Raw genomic sequence first — 14,527 nt, 5'->3', positions numbered from 1 at the left:
CTTCCTAACCTGGGTGCTGGTTATACAGAGGTTGTCGTTCATTAAATCCTATACATAGGCCAGGCACGGTGGCTCACACCTGTAATCCCAGCACTTTGGGAGGCTGAGGCGGGTGGATAACCTAAGGTCAGGAGTTAGAGACCAGCCTGGCAAACATGGTGAAACCCTGTCTCTACTAAAAATACAAAAATTAGCTGGGTGTGGTGGCACACACCTGTAACCCCAGCTACTTGGGAGGGAGACTAAGGCAGAAGAATCACTTGAACCTGGGAGGCAGAGATTGTAGTGAGTCGAGATCGCACCACTGTACTCCAGCCCGGACAACACAGCAAGTCTCTGTCTCAAAAAAAAAAAAAATCCCATAGGTACTTTTTGGGTGGTTTTTTTTTGAGACAGGGTCTCACTCTGTTGGCCAGGCTGGAGAGCAGTGGTGCAATCATGGCTCACTGCGGCCTTGAACTCCTGGCCTCAAGCAATCCTCCCATCTCAGCCTCTCAAGTGCTGGGATTACAAGTGTGAGCCACCGTGCCCGGCCAAATCCTGTATTTTTTATACTCCTATGTGTATTTCATAATAAAGTTTAAAAAAAAAAAAAGATTTAAGACAGGTGTGGTGGCTCACATCTATAATCCCAGCACTTTGGGAGGCCAAGGAGGGCGGATCACCTGAGGTCAGGAGTTTGAGATCTGCCTGGGCAACATAGCAAAACCCTGTCTCTATGAAAAATACAAAAATTAGCGAGGCACGGTGACACATGCCTGTAATCCCAGCTACTCAGGAGGTTGAGGTAGGAGGATCGCTTGAGCCCGGGAGGTGGAGGTTGCGGTGAGCCGAGATTGTGCCATTACACTCCAGACTGGGTGGCAGGAGTGAAACCCTGTCTCAAAAAAAAAAGAAAAACAAGATTGAGCAACAGTGTTCCTGGGGCAGAGACCAGCATATGCAAAGCCCAGATCAGGCAGCAAGTCTGGTGCACTAGAAGCAGGCCCTTCAGCCAGACAGGACAAAAGCCACCAAACAGAGCTTGGCCTTCACCCCAAGGGCAGCAGGCGCGAGTGAGGGTTCTAGGCAACTGGCTAGTGAGGTCAGATGTGTGTTTTAGAATCATCTGTCCGACCTGTTCAAAAGCTTTGCTCAAACCCATTAAAGAAAAAAAAAAAAAAAAAAAAGCCGGGTGCGGTGGCTCACACCTGTAATCCCAGCACTTTGGGAGGCCGACGCGGGTGGATCACGAGGTCAGGAGATCGAGACCATCCTGGTTAACACAGTGAAACCCCGTCTCTACTAAAAATACAAAAAAATTAGCCAGGCATGGTGGCGGGCGCCTGTAATCCCAGCTACTTGGGAGGCTGAGGCAGGAGAATGGCGTGAACCCGGGAGGGGGAGCTTGCAGTGAGCTGAGATTGCGCCACTGCACTCCAGCCTGGGTGAGAGAGCGAGACTCTGTCTCAAAAAAAAAAAAAAAAAAGACGAGTAACAAATCATCAAAAAAATTATGCAACCTCATCAATAATCAGAGATGCAAGGAAACACCCTTATATTGCTGGCAGCGATGTAAGTTGTGAAGGCCTTTTGGAGGGAAAACTAGCAATATCTGCCGGGCTTCTAAATGTCCAGGACCCAGAAATGTCATATCCAGGGCTCTGCCCCACAGAAAACCTCACAAGAGAGCAGTAGAAGGAAGATTATATAGTGTTGTTTGTGATGGTGAACCTCAGACAGCCCAGGTGTCCCTCCATCAGGGAATGGAGGCCTCGTGTGGCGCTCTCCACGCAATGGGACACTCCACAGTTGGGGAAAATCCCTCCCAGTGCCGGCATGGAGAGACGGATGCCACATGCGGCCACACTCCAGAGTAAACTGCGGGATGGTAAGTAGGGCACAAAGGCTTAGAAATGGAATAACAATATCCACGGTTGCAGAGTCTACAGAACGGAGTAGGAAGAACGTGTATCAGCCTGTGCACAGGGGTTCCCTCTGGCAGGGGGGGTTCAGGGGGACCCTCTGTGGTTTGCATTTTATAATTTGCCCCCCTATCCCACCCCCGCTACCTTCTCAGCCTTGGTCATCAGGCCTGTCACCATCTGTCGGCCCACTTTCCCGAAGAAAAGCTGGTTACTCTTGTCTTCCAGAAGCCCCTAGGGAAGGAGGAAGGGAGGGGAGTGAGCTGCCATGGCACGGCAGTCCCTCAAAGCCCACGGAGGGGGCCACGGAAGAGGCCGGGTAGGTGGCCCACCTGCCACAGAGGAGCCCAGTGTGGGAGCAGGCCTGGCCAGGAGGCCACGTACATGCCACACAGCCATGGCCAGCCTGACTACCCCTTGCCTCCCACCCCCGAGGAACCCCCAGGCCACACCCACCTCGAAGGCCTGCCGCACACAGTGCAGCTTGGCCAGAAAGTCCTGGTCACTGTAGCAGCCCAGCAGCTCCGTCCTGAGGGGAGGACAGACGGCGTCACACAACCTGGTCCCTGCCCAGCGATGCCCCGGGGGGTCAGGTGGCACCTGGGTGGGGAGGTGGGAGGCTCTGGCTCCAGCCCTGGCCCTGCCTCAGCCTGGCAGTGTGGCCTCTGGCTGGTGCCTGCCTCCCTTGAGGCCTTGGTCTTCCCAGGCCAAAGGACGAGGCTGCCTGGATGATCTCTGAGGACGTGTCAGCCTCTCAGGCACTGGGTACAGAGATGACTGAGGCCTCCTTAGGCCACAACCAGCCCCACATTTCACAGGCAAAGGACTGAAATGGCCAAACTGCCTCCTGATGGCAGATGTGGCGGATCACCCTCATCACTTCAGCCAGTGTCTGATTCATTTCTGGTCAGTGAACTGTTTTTTTTTTTTTTAGACGGAATCTCGTTCTGTCGCTCAGGTTGGAGTGCAGTGGTACAATCTCAGCTCACTGCAACCTCCGCCTCCCAGGTTCAAGCAATTCTCCTGCCTCAGCCTCCCAAGTAGCTGGGACTACAGCCACGCACCACCACGCCCGGCTAATTTTTGTATTTTTAGTAGAGACGGGGTTTCACCATGTTAGCCAGGTTGGTCTTGAACTCCTGACCTCAAGTGATCTGCCTGCTTCGGCCTTGAAAAGTGTTGGGATTACAGGCGTGAGTCACGGCACCCAGCCCAGTTTTTTTGCTTTTTTTTTTTTTTTTTGAGACGGAGTCTCGCTCTGTTGCCCAGGCTACAGTGCAGTGGCGTGATCTCCACTCACTGCAACCTCTGCCTCCCAGGTTCAAGTGATCCTCCTGTCTCAGCCTCCCAAGTAGCTGGGACTACAGGTATGTGCCACCATGCCCAGCTGATTTTTATATTTTTAGTAGAGATGGGGTTTACACCATATTGGCCAGGTTGGTCTCAAACTCCTGACCTTAGGCGATCTGCCCGCCTCGGCCTCCCAAAATGCTGGGATTATAGGCATGAGGCACCCTGCCCAGCTCCAGATTAACTTTTAAACATACATACTGAAATCTGCAAGCCATGATCAAAAAGCCAAGTTCTCAGGCCGGGTGCGGTAGCTCACGCCTGTAGTCCCAGCACTTTGGGAGGCTGAGGCAGGTGGATCACTTGAGGTGAGGAGTTTGAGACCAGCCTGGCCAACACAGTGAAACCCCATCTCTACTAAAAATACAAAAAAAAAAAAAAAAAAGTCAAGTTCTGAGTCTCTTATCATACAAAAAAGTTAATATAAGATAGTGAGGAGGCCTAAACATAACCACAGACAAAGACACTGAGGCTAAGAGAAGTTAAGCGACTTGTTCAGGGTGGCAGAACTTGGAGTCCGGGCCTGTCCGTCCCCACAGCCTGGGTTCCTGACCTCTCCTACGGAGGAGCTGTGTCCAGACACTGCGCTTAGGGCCAGTGCCCCCTGTATGGCTGTGGCTGTACCTGCTGAGAATTTCCTTTTGTTTTGCTATGGAATGCTTAGTAAATATGTGTGTTATCCTTATGCCGGGACCATGTTCATCTTCTCTGTATCATTCCAATTTTTTTTTAGTGTATGTGCTGTAGAAGCAAACACTCTCTCAGAATTTAGAACTGGTAGTAACTATTGTTCTTTATTAATTATGTTCATTTGTTACTGTCATTATTGGTATCAAACCTGCCAGTATGGGTCCATCCAGGCCCTCTGCAGCTGGGGGAGGAGCTGTCACCAGCTCACCACGGCCCTCAGGCAGCCTGGACTCACTCAGGCTGAGTCCTCGCCAAGCACCGTTGGCTTCTCTGCCTCCCGCAAGGGCCAGGATCACCCATCGCCTCCTGCTCCCTCCCTCCATCCACAACTGCTCACCTGAGGGTCCGGCAGGGCACTCTCCCCTCCTTCACCAGCTGCAGGGCCTCCTCGTAGGCAGCGGCGGGTCTGGAGAGTGGGATCGGGTAATCTCCGGTCTGCAGGGACTCAAAGAGCTGGGAGAGGGTGCAGAGACCAGGGAAGCCCGTGTGAGCAGCGCGCCACAGCGCAAGGGCACCTGCCCGTTGGTCGGCCACAGCGGCCACCGTAGGTGCCTGCCCACTGCCAACGTCTCTGAGGGGATGTCAGAGGGAACACTGGCCAGGAGGCCCCAGTTCGAGCCCAGCTCTTGCCCTCAGCATCCCCATCTCCAGGGGTCCTTCCCAAAAAGGCCATTTAAAGGACACATACGCATGTCCTCCCATCCCAAGGAAGGACACAGTGCCTGATCCACGCGCCCATGGCAGGAGACTGAGGCCAAACAATGGGCACAGTGGTCTGGAGAAGGGAGAGGCCAGCACAGGCCGGAGCCCTTCGGGGCAGAACCCCTGCTCTCACCCACAGGACAATGGCCCCCGATTTCTCAGCACCCCCGATCCCCAACAGCTTCGAGGAGGCCTGTGGGAGCATCCAAATTCTCCCATCAGAGGAAATGCCTCCACTTTCCCATGACCCAGTGCCGGCCCCATGGGCCTGCAGAGGAGGCCCAGCCTTCACCCCACCCCAGGCTTGGTCCCCACCCCGAGTCACCTCGGTGGCGGAGAAGAAGGAATCCTCTGAGGTCAGGCTGTCCTCATCGTCCGCCCGCAGCCGCAGCGAGCCCTCGGTCAGGGGCAGCATGAGGGTCCTCTCTGGGAAGAGCAGTGAGAGAGAGTGGGGCTGAGACTCCCCACACAGTGCTCGGCTGGAATCCCGGTACACGAAGTCCCCCACCAGGCCCAGGGGAGGCTTCATCCCGAGCCTGTGATTCCCACACTCAATGGCAAAGCTCTGACATGCCAAGCGCTTCTGTGTGAAGACACTGGACTCCTCGCCTCAGTGAGTGACCTCCTTCAACACCCACGAAATCCTCGGAGGTCGTCAGCCTCAGGTGTGAGCCCTCGGCTGGTGAGCGGCTCTGCCAGGCTCACAGGTCGCACCGCTGGAAGGCCACCAAGCTCTGCAGGGGGAGGACCTTGTACTGTGTGGCCCCGGGGAAACTGCCTCTCTCCTCTGACAAGCTGAAACTCAGCCACTGATACCAAGGGCTCGAGAGAGTCCACAGCCACTAACCTGGAGTTCCCTTCCCTGCTCGCCCAAGGGCTGAGGGGCGTGGACCTCCAAGGGTGCTCAGGAAAGGATTGTCGAGCAAGTAAGCAAAGGCCACAGACCTGCGGCCGGCCACCCTAAAGGTCCCCCCAGCCCTTTCTGCCACGTAGGGAGGCCACAGCAGGCAGATTCCTCCAATAGAGAAGCCACACCCAGAGCACGTGGGGAGAAGCCACGACAGGGTGCGTGGCTCGGCCGACCCACTTTGGTTCTGTGTCCCCACTGGCAGAGCCAGGCAGCTGGACCCTCGGGAGTCTGAGGGTCCCACAGGGCTGAGTGCACAGGGAGGGGCCAGGGTGTCATTCACTGCAGGGGTCCAAAGAGGACAGTGGCTGTTTGGCAGAATAACTTTGCTCCCCCTCAATATGTCACATCATTTCACCTCAACGCACCCAACAACAGAACTTCTGTTCTTGGCCTTTGGCCTGCTCTGAGTGAACCTCCCGTGAGTCACCCCATCCACCCACCCAGTTTGAGCCACGGGAAAGGACTCGAAGCGAAGGCCTGGGAGAGCCATCAGGGAGATGCTGCCACGCGAACCCAAGGCTGCACCCAAGGGGATGGAGCCAGGTGCGCTTGCTGGGGACTCCCGGGGCCTCACTTCAGCTCTGCTCCAGCCTGCCACGGAGAAGGGAACACAGTTTCCCCATCTGTGCCATAAGGCGCTGGATCAAGCGAGGTTGGAGAGCCCTGGGGATTCTGATTCATTGGATGCACTGAGAGAACCACACCCAGGTTCTCGCACCTTCTCCTCACCTCCATCCCTGCCACCCTCCACACCCACCCCGCCTGCGCTGGGCCCAGCTCACCGAGGTCTAGCAGCATGCTGTCCGCGGGGAAGGTGGAGCCGAACTCCTCCTGCAGGTGGTAGGCGCGGTGCAGCAGGGACTCCAGCTTCTCTGCAAACTCCTTCCGCTGTGACTCTGGCTGCCGTAAAAACAAGGACCCTCAACCCAGACCCTCAAAGCTCCCGATGAAAACAGCCCCTTCCCTCACCCCCGGGTCCCTGGGGAAAGGGGAGGAGCTCTAAGCCCCAGCAGCTAAGCACATAGACTCCAAAACTTCACTGCTTGATAGAGGAGCCACCAGCCACTTGTGGCAGCTGAGCACTAGAAACCTGGATGGTCCCGGAGTCTAAACACACACCAGATTTCAAACACAGCACCAAAAAGCGTAGACTGTCTCAGGAATCTTTTCTGTTGATTACATGCTGAAATGATCACATACTGGACATACCAGGTTACATGAAGTACAGCTGACCCTTGAAAACTATAGACTTAGGTTGCCGGGCACAGTGGCTCACGCCTGTAATCCCAGCACTTTGGGTGGCCGAGGTGGGCAGATCACAAGGTCAGGAGTTCGAGACCAGCCTGACCAACATGGTGAAACCACGTCTCTACTAAAAATACAAAAATTAGCCGGGCATGGTGGCGGATGCCTAGAATCCCAGCTACTCAGGAGGCTGAGGCAGGAGAATTGCGTGAACCTGGGAGGCAGAGGTTGCAGTGAGCCGAGATCGCGCCATTGCACTCTAGCCTGGGCGACAGAACAGGACTCCATCTCAAAAAAAAAAAAAAAAAAAAAGAAAGAAAATTGTGGACTTAAGGTAACTGACTCACCCCTGTGCCCACATAGTTGAAAATCTACATAAAAAAACTTTTTTTTTTTTTGAGACAGGTTCTCATTCTGTCACCTAGCCCACAGTGCAGTGGCGCACATCTAACCACAGTCTCAACCTCCTGAGTTCAAGTGATCCTCCCGTCTCTGCCTCCCTAGTAGCTAGGACTACAGGCATACATCACCACACCCGGCTAACTTCTGTATATATTTTTGGTAGATACGGGGTTTTGCCACATTGCCCGGGCTGGTTTCAAACATATGGGTTCAGGCAATCCTCCTGCCTCAGCCTCCCAAAGTGCTAGGATTAGAGGTGTGAGCCACTGTGCCCCGCCCACATACAACTTTCGTCTCCTCTAAAAGTAGGGGGAGTTATTAGTAGGTTATTAACTACTAATAACCTATTGTTGACCAGAAGTCTCACTGAGAATGTAGTCGATTAACACATATTTTGTATGTTCTATGTATTATATTCTGTATCCTTACACCAAACTAAGCCAGAGAAAAGAAAGCGTTATTAAAGAAATCATAACGAAGAAAAATGGACCGGGTGAGGTGGCTCACACCTATAGTCCCAGCACTTTGGAAAGCAGACTCTGCAGGAGGATCCCTTGAGCCCAGAAGTTTGAGACCAGCCTAGGCAACATGGAAAGACCCTATCTCTACAAAAAAATACAAAAATTAGGCCGGCATGGTGGCGTGTGCCACCATGTAATCCAGCACTTTGAGAGACCAAGACAGCTGAATCACTTGGGCCCAGGAGTTTGAGACCGGCGTTGGCAACATAGTAAAACCAAAAATATAAAAATTAGCCAGTTTCATAACGTGGTCTCAAAATAAATAAATAAGAGATTAAAATTTAAAAATACAACTAAAGGCCAGGCGTGGTAGCTCACGCCTGTAATTCCAGCACTTTGGGAGGCCGAGGTAGGCAGATCACCTGAGATCAGGAGTTCAAGGCCAGCCTGGTCAACATGGCAAAAGCCCATCTCTACTAAAAATATAAAAATTAGCTCGGTGTGGTGGCGCATGCCTGTAATCCCAGCTACTCGGGAGGCAGAGGCAGGAGAATCGTTTGGACCCGGGAGGTGGAGGCTGCAGTCAGCCAAGATCACGCCATTGTACTCCAGCCTGGGCAACAAGAGTGAAACTCTGTCTCAAAAAGAAAATACAGGCCGGGCACGGTGGTTCACGCCTGTAATCCTGGCACTTTGGGAGGCCGAGGCAGGCTAGATCACGAGGTCAGGAGATCGAGACCATCCTGGCTAACACGGTGAAACCCCGTCTCTACTAAAAATACAAAAAATCAGCCAGGCGTGGTGGCGGGCGCCTGTAGTCCCAGCTACTCGGGAGGCTGAGGCAGGAGAATGGCGTGAACCCGGGAGGCAGAGCTTGCAGCGAGCCGAGATCGTGCCACTGCACTCCAGCCTGGGCAACAGAGCGAGACTCTGTCTCAACAACAACAACAACAATATATATATATATATATATATACACATATATTTAATTTTAAAAAAGAAAATCATTGAGGAGAAAGGATATCTGCCTGAATAGGTTTCTAATGCAAATGAAAGTGCCCTATTCTGGAAAAAAATGCCACAAAGGACATTTATTAGTATAGAAGAGAAGTGAGCACTAGATTTAAGGCAGGAAGGAATAGACTAACTCTACTGTTTTGTGCAAATGCAATCGGGATTTTCATCAGGACTGTCCTTTCTTTTTTTTCCTTTTTGAGATGGCGTCTCGTTCTGTTGCCCAGGCTGGAATACAGTGGCACGATCTCGGTTCATTGCAACTTCCAACTCCTAGGTTCAAGCAATTCTCCCACCTCACCCTCCTGAGTACTTGGGACCACAGGCACGCACCACCACACCCGGCTAATTTTTGTATTTTTAGTAGAGATGGGGTTTCACCATGTTGCCCAGGCTGGTCTTGAACTCCTGAGCTCAGCTGGGTGCAGTGGCTCAAGCCTGTAATCCCAGCACTTTGGGGGGCCGAGGTGGGCCGATCACTTGAGGTCAGGAGTTCGAGACCAGCCTGGTCTACTTGGTGAAACCCCGTCTCTACTAAAAACACAAAAATTAGCTGGACTTAGTGGTGTGCGCCTGTAATTCCAGCTACTTGGGAGACTGAGGCAGGAGAATCGCTTGAACCCAGGAAGTGGAGGTAGCAGTGAGCTGAGATTGTGCCACTGCACTCCAGCCTGTGCCACAGAGCAAGAGTCTGTCTTAAAAAAAAAAAAAAAAAAGTAATTATTACAATATTTATTCTAAGAGCTACACTCACTGGTGGCCACCATGGGCCAATCTTGTGTGAAGTGCACTGCCTACTATAGTTCTTTAAGTTATCCCTGAGATCTTAGGAGAAAGACACTCTTATTTTCCTTGACAGATAGAGAAACTAAGACAAGGCTCGGAAGGGGTAATTATTTCCCTGAGGTCACAGTGTGGAACTAGTGGTGCCACAAACTGAATCGAGGTATGTGTGGCTCTAGAGCAGTGCTGTCCAGTAGAAAGCCACATGCAACATTTAATGTTTTCTACAGACCACAATAAATAGCACAAAGTAATGGGCAAAATTAATTTTAGTAATACACATGTGACCCTTGAACAACATAGGGTTTTTTTGTTTTGTTTTGTTTTGTTTTGTTTTGTTTTGAGACAGGGTCTTACTCTGTTGTCCAGGCTACAGTGCAGTGATGAGATCATGGGCTCAGGTGATCCTCCCAACTCAGCCTCCTGAGTAGCTGGGGCTACAGGTGCCCACCACCACGCCCGGCAAATATTTTTGTATTTATTGTAGAGACAGGATCTCACCATGTTGCCTAGGCTGGTCTTGAATTCCTAGACTCAAGTGATCCTCCCACCTTGGTCTCCTAAAGTGTTGGGACTACAGGTCCCACTGCACCCGGGCAAAATTTTTTTTTTTTCTTTTTTCAGACAGAGTCTGGCTCTGTCACCCAGGCTGGAGTGCAGTGGCACGATTTCGGCTCACTGCAGGCTCTGCCCCCCCGGGGTTCACGCCATTCTCCTGCCTCAGCCTCCTGAGTAGCTGGGACTACAGGCGCCCGCCACCATGCCCAGCTAATTTTTTGTATTTTTAGTAGAGATGGGGTTTCACCATGTTAGCCAGGATGGTCTCGATCCCCTGACCTCGTGATCCGCCCGCCTCATCCTCCCAAAGTGCTGGGATTACAGGCGTGAGCCACCGCGCCCGGCCCCTGGTCAGATATTTTTCAATAAATATATAGGAGAATTTTTTGGAAATTTATGACAATTTGAAAAACCTCAGAGATGAACCCACTTAGCCTAGAGATACTGAAAAAATTATGAAAAAGATATGTCACAAATGCATAAAATATATGTAGATACTAGTCTTTTTCATTTACTACCATAAAATATACACAAATTGGCTGGGCACAGCAGCTCACACCTGTAATCCCAGCACTTTGGGAGGCCGAGGCGGGCGGATCACCTGAGATCAGGAGTTCAAGACCAGCCTGGCCAACATGCTGAAACCCCGTCTCTACTAAAAATACAAATTTTAGCTGGGCGTAGTGGCTGGCACCTGTAATCCCAGCTACTCAGGAGGCTGAGGCAGGAGAATCGCATGAACCCTGGAGGCAGAGGTTGCAGTGAGCTGAGACCATGCCATTGCACTTCAGCCTGGGCAACAAGAGTGAAACTGTCTCTGAAGAAAAAAAAAAAAAGGCTGGGCAGGGTGGCTCACGCCTGTAATCCCAGCACTTTGGGAGGCTGAGGCAGGTGGATCACGAGGTCAGGAGTTCCAGACCATCCTGCCCAACGTGGTAAAACCCTGTCTCTACTAATAATACAAAAATTAGCCGGGCGTGGTGGAGTGCACCTGTAATCCCAGCTACTCAGGAGGCTGAGGTAGGAGAATCGCTTGAATCCGGGAGGCAGAGGTTGCAGTAAACCAAGATAGCGCCACTGCACTCCAGCCTGGTGACAGAGTGAGACTCCGTCTTAAAACAAAACAAAAAAAAGAGTGCGCAGCATCCTGTGGCCTTGATGACCTTGTCGCTACCCTTGAGCCACCAGCCCGGGCGAGGGAAGAGGGGGCACTCCTCCCTGCATCTCAGGAGCTTCTGGGCTGAGCGCTGAGAGGACGTATGAGCCAGCCTCACTCTGTTTTCCACAAAGACTGCCAGAACCTGCAACTGCCTGTAACTGGATCCACGGGGAGGAGATGAGGGCTGCAGGCACTGGGGAGAAACAGAAGAGCTCAGAGAGGGATGGAAATGATGGAAATGGCAGCCATGCACTGAGTGCCACCTGGGGCCAGGTGCCTCATCATTCAGCCTCACAGTGTCCCTCTGAGGCCAGGATTACTAGGACCCCATTTCACAGGTCAAACTCAAGGTTAAGTGGTCACATGACTAGCAAGAACCTGGCAGAGCTGGGATGCAGCCCCAGGCCTGCAGGACCCTTTGCTCAGTTTTCCGGCAGGGCCGGGACGCACCCTGTGTGGCCAGCAGAGACTTACAGTTTTGGCACAAATCTTGTGTCTCTGTGAAATGGTCTCAAGTAAGGTAATGGTTCTTTTTTTTTTTTTTTTTGAGACAGAGTCTTGCTCTGTCGCCAGGCTGGAGTGCTGTGGCACCATCTCGGCTCACTACAACCCCTGAATCCCTGGTTCAAGTGATTCTCCTGCCTCAGCCTCCCAAGTAGCTGGGATTACAGGCACACGCCACCATGCCCAGCTAATTTTTGTATTTTTAGTAGAGGCGGGGTTTCACCATGTTGGCCAGTATGGTCTCAATCTCCTGACCTCATGATCCACCCACCTTGGCCTCCCAAAGTGCTGGGATTACAGGCGTGAGCTACCGCACCAGGCCTAGGTAATGGTTCTTAGATGTGACATCAGATGCACACTCAACAAAAGGAAAAAACAGATAACCTTGACTCTCAAAAAACTTTTCTGCTTCGGGGGCACCAGCAAAAAAGTGAGGCCAGGCGCGGTGGCTCACGCCTGCAATCCCAGCACTTTGGGAGGCCAAGGCGGGCAGATCACCTGGGGTTGGGAGTTCGAGACCAGCCCGGCCAACATGGTGAAATCTTGTCTCTACTAAAAATACAGAAATTAGGTGGGCATGGTGGCGGCCACCTGTAATCCCAGCTTATCAGGAGGCTGAGGTGGGAGAATCGCTTGAACCTGGGAGGCAGAGGCTGCAGTGAGCTAAGATCGCACCACTGCACTCCAGCCTAGGTGACAAGTGAGACTCCGTTTCAAAATAAATAAATAAATAAATACGAAAATAAATAAATAAAAAATAAATACATAAAAGTGAAAAGACAACTCACAGGATGACAGAAAATCTCTGCAACCGCATCTGATAAGGGGCTTTCTCCAGAATATGAGAAACCCTTAGAACTTAATAAAAACCCAAATAACCCAATTACAAAAGGCATTGGAATAGACATTCCTCCAAATAAGATGTAATAATGGATAAGAAGTACATGAAAAGATGCTCAACATCCTTAGCCATCAGAGAAATGCAAATCAAAACAACGAGAAGCCAACTACACCCGCCAGGATGGTGATAACCAAAAAGACAGGAACAAGTGGTGGTGAGCACGTGGAGAAACGGAACCCTCACAGGCTGCTGATGAGAACAAAAAACATGTAGTCGCTTTGAAAAGTTTGGTGGTTCCTTAAAAAGTTAAACATGGAGGCCGGGCATGGTGGATCACGCCTGTAATCCCAGCACTTTGGGAGGCCGAGGCGGGCGGATCATCTGAGGTCAGGAGTTTGAGACCAGCCTGGCCAACATGGTGAAACCCCGTCTCTACTAAAAATACAAAAATTAGGCCGGGCGTGGTGGTGGGCACCTGTAATCCCAGCACTTTGGGAGGCTGAGGCAGGCGGATCACGAGGTCAGGAGATCAAGACTATCCTGGCTAACACGGTGAAACCCCATCTCTACTAAAAATACAAAAAATTAGCCAGGTGTGGTGGCGGGCGCCTGTAGTCCCAGCTACTCGGGAGGCTGGGGCAGGAGAATGGCGTGAACTCAGGAGGTGGAGCTTACAGTAAGCCAAGATCGCGCCACTGCACTCCAGCCTGGGCGACAGAGCGAGACTCCATTTCAAAAAAAAAATACAAAATCAGCCAGGCGTGGTGGCGTGCGCCTATAATCCCAGCTACTTAGGAGGCTGAGGCAGGAGAAACGTTTGTCCCTGGGAGGTGGAGGTGGTGGTGAGCTGAGATTGTGCCACTGCACGCCAGCCAGGGCGACAGAGCAAGACTCCGTCTTAAAAAAAAGTTAAACACGGCCGGGCGTGGTGGCTCACGCTTGTAATCCCAGCACTTTGGGAGGCCGAGGCGGGCGGATCACGAGGTCAGGAGATCGAGACCACGGTGAAACCCCGTCTCTACTAAAAATACAAAAAATTAGCCGGGCGTGGTGGCAGACGCCTGTAGTCCCAGCTACTCGGAGAGGCTGAGGCAGGAGAATGGCGTGAACCCAGGAAGCGGAGCTTGCAGTGAGCCGAGATTGCGCCACTGCACTCCAGCCTGGGCGACAGAGCGAGACTCCGTCTCAAAAAAAAAAAAAAGTTAAACATGGAGTTATCATGTGATCCCCGCAATTTCACTCCTAGGTATATACCCAAGAGAAATGAAAACATATGTCCACACAAAAACTTGTGCATGAATGTTCATAGCAGCATTATTCATAAGAGCCAAAAAATGGAAGCAACCCAAATATCTACCAACTGATGAACAAATAAACAAAATATGGTCCGTCTATACAACAGAAACAAAACAGTGATTCATGCTGCAACACGGATGAACCTTGGAAGCATCCTGCTATGTGAAAGGAGACAGTCACAAAAGGCCACATATTCTGTGATCCCATTTCTAGAAACGTCCGTGATAGGCAAATCCAGATGTAGAGAAAATAGATTTGTGGTTGTCTAGAACTGGGGGGAAATGAAAGAATGTGAAGGGAATGGCCAAAGTACATGGGGTTTCTTTGTTGTTGTTTCTTTGTTGTTGTTGTTGAGACAGGGTCTCACTCTATTGCAGAGGCTGGAATGCAGTGGCATAATCATGGCTCACTGCAGCCTTGACCTTCTGGGCTCAAGGGATCCTACTGCCTCAGCCTCCTGGGTAGCTGGGACTACCACGTGGTATGTGCCACCATGCCCAGCTAACTTTTTCATTTTTTGCTATGCTGCCCAGGCTGGTCTTGCATTTCTGGGCTCAAGAAATTTTCCTCCACCTCGGCCTTCCAAAGCACTGGGATTACAGGTATGAGCCACCATGCTAGACCAGGGGCTTCTTTTTGGGATAAAAATGCTCCAAAATTGATTGTGATAATAGATACACAATTTTGTGAATATACCAAAAGCCACTC

The 14,527-nt window shown here is 51.6% G+C and overlaps 1 protein-coding gene and 1 non-coding gene across 4 annotated transcripts in view; both read right to left on the bottom strand.

Moving 5' to 3' along the window:
• The window catches only part of MIGA2 (mitoguardin 2), a 37,249-nt gene that overhangs the window by 7,584 nt on the left and 15,138 nt on the right, over window positions 1–14,527 (bottom strand). For all 3 annotated transcript variants that reach the window (XR_004031444.1, XR_004031445.1, XM_030817993.1), the window contains exons 7-11: window positions 6,339–6,456; window positions 4,972–5,072; window positions 4,282–4,397; window positions 2,361–2,433; window positions 2,052–2,138 (exon numbers count right to left, since the gene is read on the bottom strand). Coding sequence is in view for 1 of the 3 variants with exons in the window: in XM_030817993.1 (XP_030673853.1) it covers window positions 2,052–2,138; window positions 2,361–2,433; window positions 4,282–4,397; window positions 4,972–5,072; window positions 6,339–6,456 (495 nt within the window). In the remaining 2 variants the exon portion in view is untranslated. The remainder of the gene's footprint in view (window positions 1–2,051; window positions 2,139–2,360; window positions 2,434–4,281; window positions 4,398–4,971; window positions 5,073–6,338; window positions 6,457–14,527) is intronic.
• On the bottom strand, window positions 3,900–4,010 carry LOC115836463. Its single transcript, XR_004031546.1, has one exon. It is a non-coding gene; the product is annotated as a U6 spliceosomal RNA (small nuclear RNA).

The sequence above is a fragment of the Nomascus leucogenys genome, chromosome 8 (assembly GCF_006542625.1).
Source record: "Nomascus leucogenys isolate Asia chromosome 8, Asia_NLE_v1, whole genome shotgun sequence".
In the NCBI taxonomy this organism is placed as follows: domain Eukaryota; kingdom Metazoa; phylum Chordata; class Mammalia; order Primates; family Hylobatidae; genus Nomascus; species Nomascus leucogenys.
This window is presented reverse-complemented; position numbering and strand designations above follow the sequence as displayed.